The 20,462-nt window shown below is 48.7% G+C and overlaps 1 protein-coding gene across 1 annotated transcript in view; it reads left to right on the top strand.

Moving 5' to 3' along the window:
- Positions 1-12,875: 12,875 nt before the first annotated feature.
- The window catches only part of FRMPD1 (FERM and PDZ domain containing 1), a 33,451-nt gene continuing 25,864 nt past the window's right edge, over positions 12,876-20,462 (top strand). Inside the window, exons 1-2 of the mRNA XM_077816509.1 lie at positions 12,876-12,976; positions 19,040-19,197. Of these exons, the coding sequence (XP_077672635.1) occupies positions 12,876-12,976; positions 19,040-19,197 (259 nt within the window). The remainder of the gene's footprint in view (positions 12,977-19,039; positions 19,198-20,462) is intronic.

Consider the following 20,462-nt stretch of genomic DNA (forward strand, 5'->3'; position numbering starts at 1 on the left):
TCATTATCCCCATTATACAGATGGGGGAAACTGAGGCACGGGACATGGCTTGCCCAAGGTCACCCAGCAGGCCAGTGGCAGCGTGAGGAGTAGAATCCAGGTTTCCCGAGTCCCAGGCCAGTGATCTATCCACTAGACCCCACTACCTCTGAAGAATGAGGAGGACAAACTTGGAGCTGGCTCCTCTTTCCATTGAAGTCAATGGCAAAAGCCTGTTGACTTCAGCGAGAACTGGACCAGCCCCTCAGCACTCTCTCCAAGAGAATGCAGGAAGCTGAATAGCCTCAAGAGCGTCTGTAAACTAAAGTAAAGAACATGAAGCCTACAGGATGGAAATGGAAAAATTCAAAGTTGCCTTGGGTGTGAACAAATTCTGCTGTGGGGAAAGAGAGCTTGGAATTCTAGGTGGTGGTCTGACAGCTCATTATGGGATGTAGACACAATTCCCTTATGTATGTCCAAATCCCCTAGTCAGCTTTGAACATCTTAGTGCTAGAAAATAAATCCAACTCCAAGGACTCCTAAAAGGGAATGGAAAGTTTGTATTCATTCAGCTTCAAACACTTCTAATAATCCTACGTCTATGCTAGCACCTTTCCTCAGCACCTGTCAAAATGCCTCACGAAGGAGGTTGGTGTCATTATCCCCATTTTACTGATGGGGAAACTGTGGCACATGGAAGTGACTTGCTGGAGGCCAGTAGCAGAGCCAGGATCGGAGGCCAGCTCTCTGGAGTGGCAGTCGAGCTCTATCCACTAGGCCATCTCCCTCCTTTAGCAACTATTGGCTTGATCCTGTAACAATGGGCCAGATAGGGTCCTAATCGAGAACCAACTGCTGATCTTAAATTTATACTTTGCAAAGTGTTTCAAGTAATAATACACAGCCCAAAATACTCCCCAGACTTATTCAAAACCCTTGTCTCCTGCGCACGTGGAAAGAATCTCACTTCACTGCAGCCATACATGACAACAAAATCTCACCCTGCAGTTCCATCTGACACAAGCTAGATGTGACTAAGGAATCTTCAGAGTCACAAGCTGCACGACATCTCCCAGAACCCTCCTGTATTTCATTCCTTCCTCCCATTCTCCAGAATATATGTTGCTGGAGTGTCGGGCGTCATTCTGCCTCTGCATGTCATTTCAAGTCATTAGGTACAAAAATATGTGGCGCTGAGCCTGCAAATACACACGTACTTTACTTTACCCATGTGTGTTAAGCTAGGCGTGTGCATATATTTTAATGCCTGGAGTCTATAGGAGCAACAGGAAGCCTGCAATTAACTTGGACTTATTTAAATACTTAGTATTTGTATATCCTATTGCAAAGGAGCCCCAGTCGTGGAGCAGGACCCCATTGTGGGAGCACTGTACAAACACAGATCAAAGACAGGTGACAAACTCTCAAAAGAGAGGTTTCAGAGTAGCAGCTGTGTTAGTCTGTATCCGCAAAACGAAAAGGAGGACTTGTGGCACTTTAGAGACTAACACATTTATTTGAGCATAAGCTTTCGTGGGCTACAGCTCACTTCATCGGATGCATGTAGTGGAAAATACAGTGGGGAGATTTTATATACACAGAGAACATGAAACAACGGGTGTTACCGTACACACTGTAACGAGAGTGATCAGGTAAGGTGAGCTATTACCAGCAGAAGGGGGGAAACCTTTTGTAGTGATAATCAAGGTGGGCCATTTCCAGCAGTTAACAAGAACATGTGAGGAACGGGGCGGGGGGAATAAACATGGGGATATAGTTTCTTTGTGTAATGACCCATCCACTCCCAGTCTTTATTCAAGCCTAAGTTAATTGTATCCAGTTTGCAAATTAATTCCAATTCAGCAGTCTCTCATTGGAGTCTGTTTCTGAAGTTTTTTGTTGAAGAATTGCCACTTTTAGGTCTGTAATCGAGTGACCAGAGAGATTGAAGTGTTCTCTGACTCGTTTTTGAATGTTATAATTCTTGATGTCTGATTTGTGTCCATTTATCTTTTATGTAGAGACTGTCCTGTTTGGCCAATGTACAGGGCAGAGGGGCATTGCTGGCACATGATGGCATATATCACATTGGTAGATGCGCAGGTGAACGAGCCTCTGATAGTGTGGCTGATGTGATTAGGCCCTATGATGGTGTCCCCTGAATAGATATGTGGACACAGTTGGCAACGGGCTTTGTTGCAAGGATAGGTTCCTGGGTTAGTGTGTGTGTTTGTGTGGTGGCTGGTGAGTATTTGCTTCAGGTTGGGGGGCTGTCTGTAAGCAAGGACTGGCCTGTCTCCCAAGATCTGTGAGAGTGATGGGTTGTCCTTCAGGATAGGTTGTAGATCCAGACAATCCTGCTGTCAGGGTGCCAATGCCTGAGATGAAGGGGCGTCCAGGATTTCCAGGTTTATGGATCTTGGGTATCAGATAGAATACCTCGTCTGGGTTTTAGGGGTGTGTCTGTGCAGATTTGTTCTTGTAGTTTTTTTGTTTGTTTGTTTGGCATGGTGACAGCAGGATTGTCTGGCTATGTAGACTCCCTCCTCAGGCCCTACGCTACCAGCCTCCCAGCTATCTTAGAGACACCACTGACTTCCTGAGGAAACTACAATCCATCGGTGATCTTCCTGAAAACACCATCCTAGCCACTATGGATGTAGAAGCCCTCTACACCAACATTCCACACAAAGATGGACTACAAGCCGTCAGGAACAGTATCCCCGATAATGTCACAGAAAACCTGGTGGCTGAACTTTGACTTTGTCCTCACCCATAACTCTTTCACATTTCGCATCCACTTCCTGGACACTACAGTGCTAATAAGCGATGGTCACATAAACCCCACCCTATACTGGAAACCTACTGACCGCTATTCCTACCTACGTGCCTCCAGCTTTCATCCAGACCACACCACACGATCCATCGTCTACAGCCAAGCTCTACGATACAACCGTATTTGCTCCAACCCCTCAGACAGAGACAAACACCTACAAGATCTCTATCAAGCGTTCTTACAACTACAATACCCACCTGCTGAAGTGAAGAAACAGATTGACAGAGCCAGAAGAGTACCCAGAAGTTACCTACTACAGGACAGGCCCAACAAAGAAAGTAACAGAACGCCACTAGCCATCACCTTCAGCCCCCAACTAAAACCTCTCCAACGCATCATCAAGGATCTACGACCTATCCTGAAGGACGAGCCATCACTCTCACAGATCTTGGGAGACAGGCCAGTCCTTGCTTACAGACAGCCCCCCAACCTGAAGCAAATACTCACCAGCAACCACACACCGCACAACAAAAACACTAACCCAGGAACTAACTTGGTTTCCCCTCCCCCCCCCGCTCTCCTGCTGGTAATAGCTCACCTTACCTGATCACTCTTGTTACGGTCTGTATGGTAACACCCATTGTTTCATGTTCTCTGTGTACATAAAATCTCCCCACAGTATTTTCCACTGAATGCATCTGATGAAGTGAGCTGCAGCCCATGAAAGCGTATGCTCAAATAAATTGGTTAGTCTCTAAGGTGCCACAAGTCCTCCTTTTCTCAAAAGAGAGCGGTTCTATTTTCTAGTTCTCAGGAATATTGAAAATGAATCAAAGAATTCCATCATGCAGTAGAAAATACACTGTAAGCCAGGGTTTGGAAATTCCACTCCCTCACTTGCCACTGGCAAGCAAAGACTGGTGCAGAATCCAAGCTCTTTTAAAAACTGCATCTAGCCCTTGTGGTTGTGCACAAAGCTGGCTGAAACACAGAATTTCCATCCGGTCGGAAATTCTGACATTTCAAAATGTATTTTCCCAATTGGAGCAAAAACAAAACAAAATCAACATTTCCCAGCAAATCAAATCTTCAGAAGAAGTCAGAATGGATACAAAATGTTTTGATATTACCAAAACATCAAATAAATGTTATCAACATGTTCCTTTAACCCTCTGAGGGGAAAAATGTTTGATCTGAAAAATTTTGGACCAGTTCCAGTTGTGAATATTCAGCTGTGCAGCGTTGTCTGAGTCTGCAGAAAGCACCAGTGCCTTTGCAGCTGCCCATAGCTTTCTCCACTTGCGGTGCAGGCACATGCTGACACTATTCAGTGGGGAGGAGAAAAAGGACTCAAAGCTGAAGTGAGGGAGACTCCCCCATTGAAGGAGCTGCTTGTGCTAGTGGTAGAGTATTTGAAACCTCCTTCGCCATCACAGCAACCAAGTGGCTGGAGTGGGTAGAATATTGAACATTTTTCTGATCCCCACCAGCAGCCAGAGAGGGGGATAGGATGCTCCTCATTGCCAATAGCCAGAAGGGGTCGGAGCACTTCAAACCTATCAGAGACCTGCCAGCCAGAAGCTGATAAAAACGTTCCACCCTGGCGGGCATCCTAGCGTTCTCCACTCCTGCACCACCATTTTGGAGGTTGAGGGCAATAGGGCTTCTCTCCAGGAAGTGCCTCTGGCCTGCAGATACCTGGCATTGTTTGATACAGCTCTCTGGCTGGCATTGCTCAAGCGCTGCTAGCTGATTCAACAGCAGCATTGCTTCGAAAGAGAATGAAGTCTCAGGGTTTCCCATGAGACATCTGTCACTTCTTACATTGGCTCTGTGTAGCCGCCCAGACACAGACACACCACGAGAGGTCAGGGTCCGTCCTCTTCACGGAGTTTAAGCCCCTCTTGAGTATTTGGCTCCTGGGAGAGCCACGGTTCCTTGGTGATGTGCTGGGCTATAAAATTAGATGCAACGGAGTAAATTCTGCTCCCAGTTACACCAGTGTGATGGGGTTGTGCTGGGGTAAGTGGGGCCCAAATCTGAAAACCTACTTTAGTCCAAGAAGAATGCAGGGCCAAGAGCTCTCGGGCTCCCTGGGCACCCCCCAGCAGCGTTTCGAGGCAGAAAGCCCGCTCTATCGTGTGCACTAGCTGTGTGTGTACTCTGGGAAGGAATACCTGCAGGCACGGCTAGACCGTGGCGTTCTGGCTGGGCTTGCGTATCTGCACAGGGCCCAGGTGCCTATTACACTCCCGCTGCAGCCAGCCCGTTCTGCAGCCTGGTGTGGAGGAGGATTTGGGCTATGACCCAGACTCCTTTGCGGTTGGTAGCAGTGCTGCCTAGGACCAGTCCTGGTGAGTCACTGTGTGGCTGGCCCCTGTGCTGGGGTCTCTCCTCGCCTTTTGGGCACCCCCTTAAGAGGCAGGACGCAATAAGAACATAAGAACGGCCGTACTGGGCCAAACCAATGGTCCATCTAGCCCAGTGTCTTGTCTTCCGCCAGTGGCCAGTGCCAAATGCTTAAAGGGGAAGAAACAGAACAGTCAATTATCGAGTGCGATCCATCTCTTGTCGTCCACTCCCGGGTTCTGGCAATCAGAGGCAATCTGGCCCTACCTTCCTATCTACCCTGCAACTTCAAGCCTTAAGCAGGGGAGACCAGCTCAAACTGCCCATCGCGGCCACGCCTGGTGTTACTGGGAGTTCAGCCACCGAGATCGGTGCCTCTGTGCAAACCCCAGTGTCAATGTGACTGTCACCCATGTGTCTGACCCTCGTTAACGCCCCGGAGAAGCTGCAGCAGTGCACATCGTGCTGCACTGATGCACACCACATCTGCCCTAGGGGCTAGCCCTGGCGCAATCAAGGGAAAGCGGGGGTGCAGACAGTGAGCTGTCCCCACTAGTCTGAGCTGGGCACATGGCCCCCTGTGCCTGGGGAGTGAGTAGAGCTCAGAGGTGAGCCTGGCATACAGGGATACTCTCCAGCCTCCTCTCCGCCTGCTTTGATCCCTTCACCCCGCTAGATCTGCCTCACAATTCCCCTGAGGGCCCTACTGGCCTGGGTATCTGTCTGTCTCCCACTGTCCCCCAGTCAAGTCTCTTTCAGTGTCAGGGATGGAATTATACAAGCCTTCAGAATCTGAGCTGACAGCTGGGTGCTCCAACCAGGAGGAAGTCCATTCTCCCTACCTCCTCCCTACCCATCTCTTGGGGGGGCTCCGTCCTTCGAACCTGGGCACCTACTTGCCAAGGATGGACGTGAAACCCCTCCCCGTCCCCTCTGGCTGCAGCATGCTCGTCAGTTCTCCGCGCCCCCCAGACCTCCCTGGCTGCTGCAGAGCAGGGGGGTGCGGTGGGGTGGGGCTCACTCTTCCAGGTCGGGGCCCCCTTAGAGCGCAGTGGTATGAGCAGTTCTGTGGCACATGCTAGCCCATGTGCCTGCTGGGAGGCGGGCAGCAATTTGGTTTGTAAGTATCACAGAGTCCTGTGTTGTGTGTTCTCTGTCCGTGACACCATGAGAGTCCACACCTCAGGCTGCTGTCTCCATCTGGGGGAGGGTCTTCTGCACCCTGTTTCTTGGTGGTGTAAGGTAACTTTCCTAATTAAGGAAGGAGAAACCTAGGATTTGCTCAAGTAGCCTCCTCGGAGAGGGCACGCGGGAATCCTGCAGCCCCATGTTATTGGACTAGAGGCAGGAATCCCTACACTACTGCCACTCTCTCAACTCGTGATTTTTGAACACCATCTTAAAATGCATGAGATTTCTTAAGTGTTTTTTTTATTTGCCGTTGGGTTCATGTGGTCAAGCTTTTCTGACTGCTGTAAAATGGGTTGTGCATCCATCAGGAGTGGAATTTAGGAACAGAACCTTGTTCCCATTAGCTGAACTATTGCATCAGTAGACAGGTTTCAAAAAGGCTGTTTTCTCTGCTGCTTCTATTACAGTATGGACCTGTGTGTCCCAGGAAAGCTAGAAATGGGGCTGTCGGAGCTAAACATGCATTTGCAGAACTTACCATATTATTATCCTTGTTTGTTTGTTTGTTTGCAATAGCACCCAGGAGACTCCGCCCTAAATCAGGGCCCCATTGTGCTAGGCGCTGTACAGACACGGAACACAGACAGCCCCTGCCCCAAAGAGCTGACCGTCTAAGACAAGAGACCACTGATGGATACAGACAGATGGGGCAGCATAAGGAAATATCGAGCCACTACTGGTCAGCCTGTTCTCAGCACGCCAGCAGCCTAACTGTTGTCGAGTGTTGTGAGGCATTGTGGCAGAGGGCTTTAAGGAGAGGTGTGAAAGGGACAATGAGGTGGCTTTGGAGGGGCTCACAGAAGATCCTCCCTAGTGTAAGGATCAGCATGAGAGAAAGTGCAAAGGTGTTTGTTGGGACATGTAACAAGCAGGCGATGGACCAGACGTCGTGGGCTGGGCAGCAGCAGGAGTTGACATCTCGGCAGTGCGTGAGAGATGATCCGTGGGGCGGGGACAGGCTAAGAAGGCAAGAAGTTTGCGTGGGACGTGATGGACAGAGAAGGGCAATGTGGTCAAAGCGACATGCTGGGAAAGCGGCTCTCGCAGTAGCAGGTCTATCTCACAAGGTATCTTGTGCAGGAAGTTTGTGGGCTGGGAGTGGGCCGACAGGAAGCGTAAAGTATTCACGTTGAAAGGGAATTAACTCTTCATATGCAGGGAACTGACGCACCATGTGCCGTAATCAACAGCACTGCTTCCTTGTTTTGAACTGCTCCCTAGGCATGTGGTTTTCTTAAATACCCACCTGCAGGGCACTGTAAGCATCCATTAACCTGCTCTGGCATAGCGCTGCAACCTTGTTTTCTTTTCAAGTTCCTGTTTGAGCTGAAATTTCTCCTCTTTCCTTTTGGAAAGTTCATAAGCGTCCATCCCATCAGTCCTAGTTTGTTTTCCAGGTGTCTGCATCATAAAGGTGGCTGCATTAGGAATGCCCTGTTCCTCTAGAGGATTCTTGGCCATCTTTCGGAGACAGATGCAACAACAACATGACTGGAGGAACTGCAGGATCTGGAATTTTATCAGACAGTCAGGCAGGCCTAGAGGCTTCACTGAGGTAGGGTGACCATACATCCCGTTTTGGCCGGGACAGTCCCTTTTTTAACCCTTGTCTCAGCCGTGCAGCCTCTTCTGGCAAAAGTGGGTGTTTGTCCCATTTGCTCTCGCCAACTGATCAAGTTGGAAAGAGCAAATGGGGCAAATGCCCATTTTGTCAAAGAGGAGGGTGAGCGGCGATGCCCGCCGCATGCAGGGCGGGAGGCACGGCTCAGGCGAAGGGCAGACAGGGCTCGAGCGAGCAGTGATGCCAACTCCAGCCTTGCATCTGGGAGGCAAGCAGGGCTTGGGAGGGCAGCCCGTGCGGGGAACGGGGGCAGGGCTTGGGCAGAGGGCTTTGGCCAGCCCCGTGTTGGGCAGGGGGGAGCCCTCAGGCTAGGCCCATGTAGTGTCCCATTTTCCCTTTGGGAAATATGGTCACCCTACACCAAGGATCTCCTGGGGAATGGATTCTACGCCTTTCCTTCTGTCCACCCCGAATGGAGCAGGAAGTGAAATAAATTACACAGCTGCTCCCTGAGGGCTGAAGAGAAGCTAAAGCAGATCACTGGGCCTCGCCCCTCTCCCCCAGAAGAAAACTTGAGCTAAAAGTGGTGGGGAGAGCTTTGGTCTGGTGCGGGGGAGGGGTTCTGTGGGGAGGGGTCCTGGGTCAGCCCCAGATTCACTAAACCTCCATGGATTTCATGTTTGGGTCTAAAAACCAGCTGAATTTGCATGGTTCCAGCACAGAAGTTTCATACATCTCTTCTGTAGCTGGAGTGATGCTAAATATTATTTATTATTTGTATTGCATAGCCCCTAGGTGCCCCAGTCACGGAGCCGGACCCTATTGCGCTAGGAGCTGTACAGACAGAACAAAAAGATGGCCCCACCCCACAAGGGCTTACAATCCGAGTATAAAATGAGACACAACAGGTGGATGCAACAGCTATATTCTGGTTCTTTCTATAGCTTAATACCAGTCTTCGGCTTTTTAGATTAAAATATTTTTACGGTGTCCCCTTTTATTTTTGTGTATTGTGGATTCAGTGGTAGCGTACAACTTTTTCTGATCTTCTAGTGTGTGAAAAGTGACTCTAAACATGGCATAGTGGTATGCTGGATTTCTCTTCGAAAAATGCATTTTTACCTGTAAATTAACTGACTATGGACGTTATGGTAACTGTAGACTTGTAAGTTCAACTTGGGATCTGAAAGTCAAGCTGAGCCCTTTCTGTCTCATCACTAGACAGAGATTTTGTAGCTGAAGTTCTGGCTAATAAAAGTAATTTACAGAATTCATCTAGCTCCTGCTCTCATAGCTAATTAGATCTGCAGGGCTAACTGGACTAAAAAAAAAATCTTATTTCTGCCTGTAAAAATCAGCCCCTGTAACTCTGAATAGACAAGAAAATGGATCTGTTAAGAAAGTAGCCATTTTGATGTAATCATATCTGACCAGAACCTTCAAAGGACATAAATGAAATTACAGTAAATGGAGCTGAAAAAGCATCTGTGGTATGTAGTCCTACTCTAGAGATGGGGACCGAAGCTCTTGGAAGGAATTATAATAATGTATATAAATATTGCTTAAATAACTGACAAATAAGAACGATCTGTGTGCAGGCAGCTTTCTGGAAGTCTTGTTTTTCTACACCAAAATCTCTACATCATCAAAAAGAAAACTCCAGAGAACTGATTTGGTAAGAATTGGAGCACAGTCCCCCTGACCCTTTCTAGGGCCATAGCAAAATCAATCTTCAAGGCACCAGTTCTTCAAACAAAAATATACATGTATGGATTATTCTTTTATTGCTTGAAATTGCTAATGCAGTCTGGCTGTTGATGCAATTTATTGTAGTTGTACGGTAAAATGATACAGCTGCATGGCTAGGTTGTATCATGGGCTCTCATGGCCATTTTTCAATACTGCCATAAACTATTAAGATCATAAAAGATCTTAATGTGAAGTGTTTGCCCAGAGACACAGGGTAATGAAATCCAGAGGGTTAGCATTGTCTTTAGAGGTTAGTCGTTCTTGTTCGAAAGCTTCTGCACCCAGAATACCAATGTTCAGTGATTTGACTCGAATGTTTTGGAGGAGAGTAAGAGTGTGTGGCTGTCCCTCCCTGTCAATCTTGGAGGGAGGCCACACCCCCTCGCTGTCTTGTTCCACAAAAGGCAGTCTGGAAAAGGGGGTGGGGATTAGCTATCTTTGGCGCCCAGGCCCTCTGAGCTGGGTTGGGCAATAAGCAGTCTCTGGGGCACAAGCCCTCAGGCACGATAGAGCCCCAAACAGTCTAGAGGTCTCTGGCTCTCAAGCAGGGAGGGCAGTAAACAGTCTAGGAGCTCAGGCCCTCAGGCAAGGCAGAGCACCCAATAGGCTAGGGGGCTCTGGCCTTCAGGCAGGGCAGAGCAGTGAATAGTCTAGGGCCCAGATCCTAGACCCTAGGCATGGCGGGGGCACCAAGCTCCAGCCCTCAGGCAGGGCAGCGCTGTACAGGATCTAGTGTCCTAGCTCTGGTGGACGGTAGATTAACACAGGCCTCCTGACCGAAGGTGGGGGAGGCTGCCACCCCGGGGATGGAGTGGTAGGGGGACCTGGGCCCATGCTGCTCCTCCACGTGCCAGCCCAGAGCCCTATCGGTGGCGGAGCATTCTGCCACTGGGTCAGCAGGGATCCAGCCGCAACGCGGCCAGACTACAGTCGGCTGTCCCTGGGCCACTTCCTCCCCTCCCCTCGGGAGGTGCCTGGATCCAGGGGTCATCCTCCATCTCCCCGGGGTACACCACCAATGGTAGTCCCAGCAGCTCCTCCGTGTCTGGAATGGCGGGACTCTCTGGAAGCTCAGGCAAGTCCTCGGAGGTCCTCCTCGGCGTCCCACTCCGGCCGCAGTGGAGAACTGTCTGTCTCCCTCAGCAGCTCCAGCAAAACTGAGCTGCCAGGCCTGCCTTTTGTACTTCCTATTCCTGTCCCGCCCCTCTGCTTCTGGCAGGGTGAGTGTGGCCTTCCTGGTTCTGCCCACCAGGCGGCGGGCGGTGGTCCCTCCCTGTGAGTCTCAAAGGGAAGCCACGCCCCTTCACTACAATGAGGTTCTACTTTAGTCGTTAAGAGAGATTAATCTAACCAAACACAGTTCTGTAGTCCAAGAATTAGCAACCTTGGTACAATTAATTATTAGTATAGCATTTAGTTTTCAGCCACTAGTTTTAACACAATTCCTCCCTGTGTGAATGAGCTTGCCAGTCCAGTTCCTTGTTTAGCTGTTAATCTCCATAGAATTTCTGTGGCTACCCAGCCGGTATACATATTTAAAATGAGACACAATTCTGTCAGACAGGGCATGGAACTGCTCTCTGCAGTGGACATTCCTCTCCCCAAGATATCTGGAACCTCCTCTTCCAGCCAGAAACATTCCTCCAGCCTGAAGAATGACTCCGTTCTCCTTAGCACTAGCTGAAGTCGATGGGGGTAATGACCAGCACAATCAGGTGGTCAAAGGCAAAAGCCCAGCCAACGATGAAGAATAACCAGAAGGGTGTTCCCCTGCACCTCTTGGCCAGGTGGGCTCATCCTCCCCAGTGTTGCTGCCTATGTATCAGGATTTCTTTGAACATCAACTGTTAAAACTGTCAGGTTGGACCTACATATTTCTGCAACTCACAGGAGCGCTGGCTGAACTTAACATTTAGAATGTGGATTTGCAGGTACCTCAGATGGTAATAATGTGGAGTCATTGCTACAGAGATGGGGGAGCGCTCTTCCAGAACTAGGCCATAGAGTTGCTTCAGTGCTCTGAAATAAGGATGCTCTTTTGCGCATCATGATTGTCTAAATCTTCTCTGGAATCAGCAGTGACTAGCCAGAATCAGTTTCTGTAACGAGGCACTTGTGCCGCAGGTGGCATCCAATAACTGTACTAATAACATTCACGCAAGGTGCAGGGGATAGAATGGTAGGGAGTTCTAGATGTATTAACTCTTTCTGTTGGTAACACTGTATGTTTTATCTGGCAGTTTTCAACCTGTGGCCAATGGACCCCCAGGGGTCCATAGACTATGCTTAAGATTTCCCAAGGGGTCCACACCTCCATTTGAAATTTTTTAGGGATCTGCAAATGAAAAAAGGGTTGAAAACCACTGGTCTACGGCACCAATTTGTGGGTTTATACAGAGTAATTGATCTCTTTCTACGTGTCCCGACATTATAAAGTAGATCACATTTTGAGCATAGACTGCATAATACCTCTGTTTAAAAATACATGAGCAGTATTATCAACCCCAAGCATTTGGAAAGTGAGTTGGGATCTCCCAAAATCATGAGCTTTAAAAAAATAATAATGAAGGCTGGGTCCTTTTTATTGTTACCTTCTGGTATTGCAGGCACTGGGGCTTTGTGTTTTCTAGTTTTTCTTTGCAACGAGGGCTAGAAACTTAATTTAAAACAAAATAAAAGTTGAGAGTCTCATGTATTCACACGAATCCAGGGGAGATGAGATTTGTGATTAAAACCATGGGATAGCGACTGCCTCAGGCCAAATCCTGCCTCCCAGAATACGTGACTCAAGAATGGTTGCACATGAGATGCGCTAGGCTAAGCTTCCTGCATTCAGACAGACCCTTGTGCAAATTGTTCCTGCTAGTAGCACACACTGTGCACAGGGTGACTTGGTCAGTGCCGAATATGGCCAAACATGCAGCCCCTGCCCCTGATTCTCATGCTGCTGGCTGGAACACCCCACCCCAGGTCCTGTGCAACTGTTCCCAGGTTCTGGCCCATTCAATGGAAATGCCTTGACAAGAAACTTCCCTACATTTTAGAAGGGATGTCGACACCCATGCTTCAGGGCTCCCCTAGCAGCCTGGGCCTAGGAATACACCTCCCTGTATGGGCAGGTAATCCCCTAACTGTCTACTGCAAGTTTGTTGCCCCTTGCATCTGGTACTGGCTTCTGTCTGAGACAGGCCCTGGACCCCTGGTCTGATCCAGTCTGATGATTCCCATGTCCCTAAGTTTGTAATAACCTCTGTCTTCTTCAGGTAAATGGAAGATCTGGAGACTAACTTATTCCAAGCACGCAAAGCCTGTAGAATAGAACAAATGGTAGCAAGATGGCTCCGTCGATCTCGGGATAGCATATCCAGGTAAATACATTTTCATGAACAGGATCTCTACTAGTTGGCTGCTGAACAAACTGGTTTCCAACAAGCTAGGGAAAGTCTGAGATCTCGGGTCTGACTCCTCCCTTCGTTCGTTTCAGGGAACATGAATTCCATATGTTCTAGAACGTAACATGCATTACATTTTTAAGCAGCCCAAAGCTATTTACTGTGGGCCAGATGCTGCTACATTTAAATGGTAGGCAGCGCCTTGCTACACAATCCATCTCACTGTAATCAGTAGGATTATGTGTGGAATAATGAGCTACCCAGCCTGGAATGAGGGTGGCCAGGTTTGGCCCTGTATCAACTGGTTTCTATTTCTCTTTGCCATGTGCCATTTCTGTGTCTATTTTAGGGTCCGATTATGGCACTCTTACTGGAGTAGCATTGTATGCAGTGAGCAGCCTGGCCTATAGCGTCTTTGATCTCACCTGAGTTTTCTTATACGTTCCCTAGCTGCTAACATGATGTGTCATATCTAACATGAGATTATTAATAGTGATGGGCCAATAATGGAATTTTTTGGTTCACTGAAAAATTGGGGGAGGTGGGGGAGGGAGAATTGTTTTGCATCAAACTGAAAATGAAAATGTTGCTCAGGGATTTTTGGTGACTCAAAAAGTTGAAAAACAAAGGAATTTAGGGGTCAAACTAAATGTTTGATTTGCTCTGAAACAAAATGCTTCATTTTGAAGTTTGAGCATTTTCAAATGTTTTTAATAAAATTGATGGAAATTTGAAAACCAAGTTATTTCAAACCAAACTGTTTTGATTTTTCAGAATTTGGGGGGCAGAGAGGATTTGACACAAACATTGGTGAAACAGACACATGTTCGCAAAACATTTCTGTGTCGATCCGTATTTTTCTCCAAAAAAAGTTTCCAGCAGAAAAATGTGCCCAGCTCTTTGGGTCTGGGGCCCTGTCTCTCCTTCTCTGTCTGTAAAGCGCCTGGCACATATGTTGAGTGCTATAAAATTCCAATAACGACGGATGTATTCTGCCTTTAAAGGAAGTTGTTTTCTAGATTAGTCATGCCATAATGTGTAACATACCCAGCATTTGACATAAGAGGTCATTCTGATGTGGGGTATACCCTATCAGACTGAATCCCAAAAACTTTACCATCAAGATAAGAAGAAATCTCTCAATCCCTTAGCAATACAGAACTGCTCCTTGCAGTACATTTTTTCCAGCTCTTTGGCCTGTCTAGTTTTAAATGCCGTAAACCTGAGGGGAGGAATCTTATCTTAAAATTTCCCACTTACCGTACTAATACAGCATGAAAACATAACAGAATTTGTTCTGTCTCCATATTCCCAAGCCTCATGGAATGTGCAGCAATGGACCAGTAAACCATGTGATGTCACTTAACACTATTATAGCTTGTCCATTAAGTATTATTTGTCAGTATCAGTATTAAGTATTATTATAAGTATCAGTGTGTCCTTTCTGTCTGGAAAATCTGCTCTAGCTCGCTGGGTTTCACTCTCTCCGCTGCTCCCACAACACTAGAAAGGGAGCCATCAGCAAAACTCTACCCGTTTGGTAGAGAACGAGGTTATCAGGAGGAGCATGCAGGTGAGAAGATGGCGTATTCTGGATCTCTCGGCTGTGCTGGGACGCAGCACTGCATGGGCTGTCCATTCACGCTGCGCAGAATGACTTCTGGAAGCTCTCCCCAGCGTGTATCCCTGCCACAGTTATGCCTGCGTGGGGATGCATTAGGGAATGTAGTAGAGTATTTAACTGAAGCTAACCTTCCAGACCATTTTGGCTAAGACCCCCTCTTCAGCCTGTGTTCAGGAGGCAGAACAGGACGGCTGCAGGGCCTGGGGCTGGGACCTCAAGTGTCTGTCTTCTAGGTCACTGCTTCCAGTCTGATCCACGTCACGAGTGGCCACGAGTAGTTTCCATCCAACAGCTGTTCAGCAGGTGGCCTGAACCTAGTGCCCCTTTGTTAATCTCATTCCCTCATCTGCCCCCAAGTCCCTCTTGAGTGTGGGTCCCCTTATTGCCTCCTCCCTTTCCCCACCACTGGGTGGATGGAGGGGATGTTCTGTGTCCGCTCTGGGGAAGGGGACTCTTTCACTCACTGGCCTAGAGCTGAGCCAACCACAGAGCGAACAGCTACAGCGGAGCGGGCCGGACTCTTCGTCCTCTAAGTTCCAGGCTATGAGGGTCTGGAGCTGGGGCAGAGCTGAGGCCCCCCTTAGCATGTCTGGTTCCTTCTGCCCCTGGCATGGAGCAGGATGTGAGTGGCTAGAGGCACTGGTCTGAAATGGCTCCCATTCGCCAGAGCTTTCTTTGGCTGGCCAGGCAGGGCCGAGCTAGGGCCTCTGCTCGCCAGGAGGCCCTTGCTCCCTGGATGGGATTCTCCTGCTAGGGGAGGAGGAGGAGAACCAGGAAAAGGGAGTGACTGAGATGCAGCTCCTGGACATAGATGACTGAGAAGGTTCCTCCCAAGCTTTCCCTTCCATCTGTATTGGTCGCTGCCACCCTCCAGACAAAGTATGCGCTCTCATGTGCATAGCAAACCTCTTTAGGACGTACCTCTTGTGATGCGTTGTCATCCCCGGGGTGCAGTCTGGGAGCCGTGAGAACTGCTTTGCCCCCTAACCATACAGCTGGGTTGGTCTGCCTCACACTGCTCTGCTGGTGATTCAGCCAGCCTCTCCAGGCCCTGTTTTCACCCCGCAGGACAGCAAGTGGCACCATACACTCAACTGAGCTACCTGAGTACTTTACCTTAGCCACTCAAGGACAGACGGAAGACAACAACCAATTTCCCAGCTCCCCAGCCTTGCTGAAGTATAAACCCAGTATTATACCGTCTTGCACTGCACAGGGATTTGTACAATGCAAGCTCATTAATACAGTTCACTTTTCCCTTGATGTGGGGAAGATCTGCAACAGCCTTTTGTTTTCAGAGCTGAGATTTTCCCAGACACTTCACTCAAAACACACTGGTTAATATAAAACATAAAACAAGTTTATTAACTACAGAAAGATAGATTTTAAGTGATAGAAAACAGATCAAAGCAGATTACCTCGCAAATAAACAAAAACGCAAACTAAGACTAACATACTAGATAGCGTTTGAATTAGCAATTTCTCACCCTAACTGATGATACAAGCAGCTCACCAGGTTTTCATACACAGGCTAGAAATCCCTTTAGCCTGGGACCAGCACTTCCCCCAATTCAGTCTTTGTGTATATATAAAGTCTGCTGCAGTTTCCACGGTATGCATCCGATGAAGTGAGCTGTAGCTCACGAAAGCTCATGCTCAAATAAATTGGTTAGTCTCTAAGGTGCCACAAGTACTCCTTTTCTTTTTGCGAATACAGACTATCACGGCTGTTACTCTGAAACCTGTTCCTCAAGTGTTTCCAGGAGTCGTCTTGTGTGGGGAGTGAGGCCAAGAGATGATGTCACTCCCCACCTTATATAGCTTTTCCATAGGGCGGGACCCCTTTGTTCCAAGCTCAGTTCCCAGTCCAGTTTGTGGGAAAAATACAGGTATCAAAATGGAGTTCAGTGTCATGTGGTCTGGTCACATGCCCTTGCATGCCTTGCTGAGTCATAGCAGTCATTACCCATAGGCTGGCTGAAACATTCACAGGAAGACAAATCTGTTCCATGGTCCATTGTCTTTGCTGATAGATAGGGCCCTACCAAATTCATGGTCCATTTGGGTCAGTTTCACAGCCATAGGATTTTAAAAATCGTAAATTTCATGATTTCAGATATTTAAATCTGAAATTTCACAGTGTTGTAATTGTGGGGGTCCTGACCCAACAAGGGGGGGGGCATGAGGTTATTGTAGGGGGGGATGCAGTTACGGCTACCCTTATTTCTACACTGCTGTCTGCAGAGCTGGGCCCTCAAGTCACCACTGTCCGGCTGCCCAGGTCGGAAGGCCACACCGCAGAAATAAGGGTGGTATGGTCTGGTATTGCCACCCTTGCTTCTGCGCTGCTGCTTGCAGGGCGCTGCCTTCAGACCTGGGCACCCGGCCAACAGCCACTGCTCTCCAGCCACCCAGCTCTGAAGGCAGCACAGAAGTAAGGGTGTCAATACCATGACCCCCCTAAAATAACCTGGTGACCCCCCTGCAACTCCCTTTTGGGTCAGGCCCCCCAGTTAGAAAAATACTGGTCTCCTCCATTAAATCTGTATAGCGTAGGGTAAAAGCAGACAAAAGACCAGATTTCACGGTAGAAGACCAGATTTCATGGTCTGTGACGTGTTTTTCATGGCTGTGAATTTGATAGGACCCTACTGATGGGCCATCAGCACGGTTCAGCTTCTTCATTGTTGTACTGGATAGGCTAGTTTTGGGTGTTACCTAGAGTAGGCACATTTGAAATACAGATACATAGACAATATTCATAACTTCAGATACCAAAATGATACATGCATACAAATAGGATAATCATATTCAGCAAATCATAACTTTTCCAGTGACACCTCACATGACACATCTTGTACAAAATGCATCATAATTATGTCATAATCGTACCACTATGATGAATATGGGGTGTAGTGTCAGACCTCTGATCTCCTGGCAATGGATGAAGAGCAGCTTTCCCAACAGACTGTCTGAGATCCATCAGTGCCTTCCAGGCATGAAGCTTCACTAGCACATCTGCAGTGCCAGCAGGGCTAGGAGGAGTCAGTCTTGAGTAGCCCCATTCCAATTTTGCAAGAGGTTCCAGAAGGTCGTTGGTTTGTCTTGAGGGCTCACTCCTCAACTCCATGCTCTGCATGTGCCTGTGGGTGCTAGGAAGGCTGGCGAGGTGATAGGAGCTGTGGTTTGATCGGTATGCTGATGTCAGCCCGTTCACTGTCTCCATCTCATCAGAGCCAGCTAGCGTGTAGAAACACCCTCGCCAGTGACGGAGCTGGGGGCTGGCCGGCTGGCCAGGGCTCATCCCAGATCAGACCAGCAACACTGGCAAAGTGGGCAAAGCTACCCCAGGAGAGGTCAGAGCACCTGTGGCATGTGACTCAGCTTTGCCCTTAACTCTGTGCTAGGTCCCTACTTACTCCTGGGTGCTTGGGTGGAGGCTGTGGCCAAGGCCGCATTGTTGTTTCCGTCTCTCCTTGGTGAGGAGTGTGCACCCTTTGGGTTTGGACGTGGACTTTGCTACCCGTATGCACACCTTGGTCACCCACAGACCAGGCTTTGGTGGTGCATCCTGCATGGGGCACCCCTCCAAGCCTTTTTAAGGTTGGGGCTTTGTCTACACAAGAGAGAGTTTGCCAGTGGAGCTGTACTCCCTAGCGGAGAAGCAGCTTATGCCAGCAAAGGTGTTCTTTTGCCAGTCTAGTTTATACCAGTTCCCTGAACAAAATAAGCTGTACCAGCAGGAGGACTCTCTTTATAACGGTGTGTACCCTGGGGCTCCTGCCAGCATAGCTCTGTCGGGCAGGCATCACACCAGACGCAGGTATGCTGGAGAAGTTTGTAGTGTTGACCTGGCCTAACACATCTTCGGAATGTGAATCCACTTAGTGTAAGCGATGCTTTGTGGCGAGAGCATGTCACACCAGCACTCAGTCTACACTGGCTCCAGCTGGATTCGGGGTGGTGGAGTTTCAGATGTTGTCTTTGTCCTGTATAGCCCTACGTGGTTTGAGACATGGTTGCCTCCCCTCTCTCTGTAGGACACTGCTGTGTGATCAGCCACAAAGCCTGATCTGACAGGGAGATGGATCTAGCAAGGGGTAGGATGGGCTACTGGGCAAGTCTGTTTTCTTGGGTTTTCCTTGGAGGAGAGATGTGAGCCAGTCTGAGACAGGGCTGCTTCTGCTTTGGTGGGGGGCCATTATTCTCAGTCTGGTTGATGATGTGTGGACAGAGCAACGCAGACTTTTATTTTCAATTCGTCTTGTACCGGTTCAATATTTGTGAAAGCCCCACCGCCCTTTAAAAAAGCTGCGGTAACCGCATGGACAGGGTTCCATGTCCTCATAGAAATCATCACTGCGTCAATGTCTGCTAATCCTCAGCCTTTTCTTTCCCCCTATCCAAATGCTCAGGGGCAGATCTTCAGTAGTGGACGTCCCATCTGACGGCCTTAATCAGCCAGTAACACGGGTGAAGCTCACAGTCACCGTACACAAGGATTTGCTTCTCGGTCACTATGGCTTTGAGATTTCACCAAACCCACCTCTTGCTATCACATCAGTTGCAGCAGGTAGGAATCGTCCTCTCCCCTTCCCCTCCTGGCCCCCCTGCATAAGTGCCTGGGGGAAGCTGCCTGGGGGCCATGAACAGCTGGCAGGATTCCACGCTGACGCACCCCCAAGTAAGGCTGATCGGGTTATGTCCATTTCTAGCAAGGAACCGGCCTGAGATGAGAAGCTTGGATCTGGATTGAATTTTTCCAGGACTTAGCGGGCTTTGGCTCGAGCCTTTCTCTCTTTATAATGGCGGTAGAAGCGGTGTTCCCAGGAGAGCTCCGGAATGTGTAGCCCCATGCTTCCTAGAGTCAGAGAGTTTAAGGCCAGGAGGGACAACCAGATTATCCAGTCTGACCCGTCTCTGAGACACCACTAATGCTACCCAGCACCCGCACACCAAACCCTCTGCCCCTTGGCAGAGCTTAGTGCGGAATGGTCTGCTGCTGTGAAGAGAGGCCTCTCCCCGCTTCAAACCAGCGACTCAGGAGCATGTTCTGCTAATCCGCTGCTTGGACTGGCTGAATTAGCAATTTCTCACCTTAAACCATCAGCACTTTAAAGCAGATTCATTGACAGGGTACTATAATTATCCTAAACCACAGGCATAATGAATTCAGAGTTAAAGGAAAACTTAAAAGAAATCTGTGCTTGTTAAGGGATGGAAGTACACAGTTGCGGCACCCCCATAGCTTTAATTTTGCCCTGGAGGGCCATCCTGAGGGGGAAACAAACAGTGTCTTTAAAACTGTTTCATCTAATATGGGCCCACAAACACACAAATGCTGTAGTCGTAATTCTGTGGCCCTTGTGTGGTGTCATCAGAGGGCAGAGTTAAGGTTATTTGGTGCACTGCAGACTTTAGCAAGCTTGGAGTTCTCCTAAGTTTAACTGTGAATCATGTACAATCGTAAGAAATACCTCTTAAAACTAAACAGACTGGGTCCTGCTGGGTTTGCTTTGAGGGTGAATCAGTGGAATGTCCCTCTTTGTCCTTTCTTTCACCTCTCCCACCTTTCCTGCTCTGGTCCGGTGTTCATGGGGAAGGGCCTTGTCGCGGCAACACCGCTTTTCACTAACGCTTCCCTCCGCCGTTTTCCCCAGCCCAGCCCTGCTCCTTCTCCTGCTGGCATTCATCCCAGGCACGGTCTCCCAGGGCTGGAAGGACCCATGGGTGCTGGATCAGCCTTTGTCAGGGGCTGGGTAGCTTGTCCAACTGAGCAAAGTCGGGTGTTGGAGTCACTGTCACCTTGAGTCCCCCTTCTCCAGAGGCCTCGGCCAG

Source organism: Eretmochelys imbricata, chromosome 5 (genome assembly GCF_965152235.1).
Source record: "Eretmochelys imbricata isolate rEreImb1 chromosome 5, rEreImb1.hap1, whole genome shotgun sequence".
Classification (NCBI taxonomy): Eukaryota; Metazoa; Chordata; order Testudines; family Cheloniidae; genus Eretmochelys; species Eretmochelys imbricata.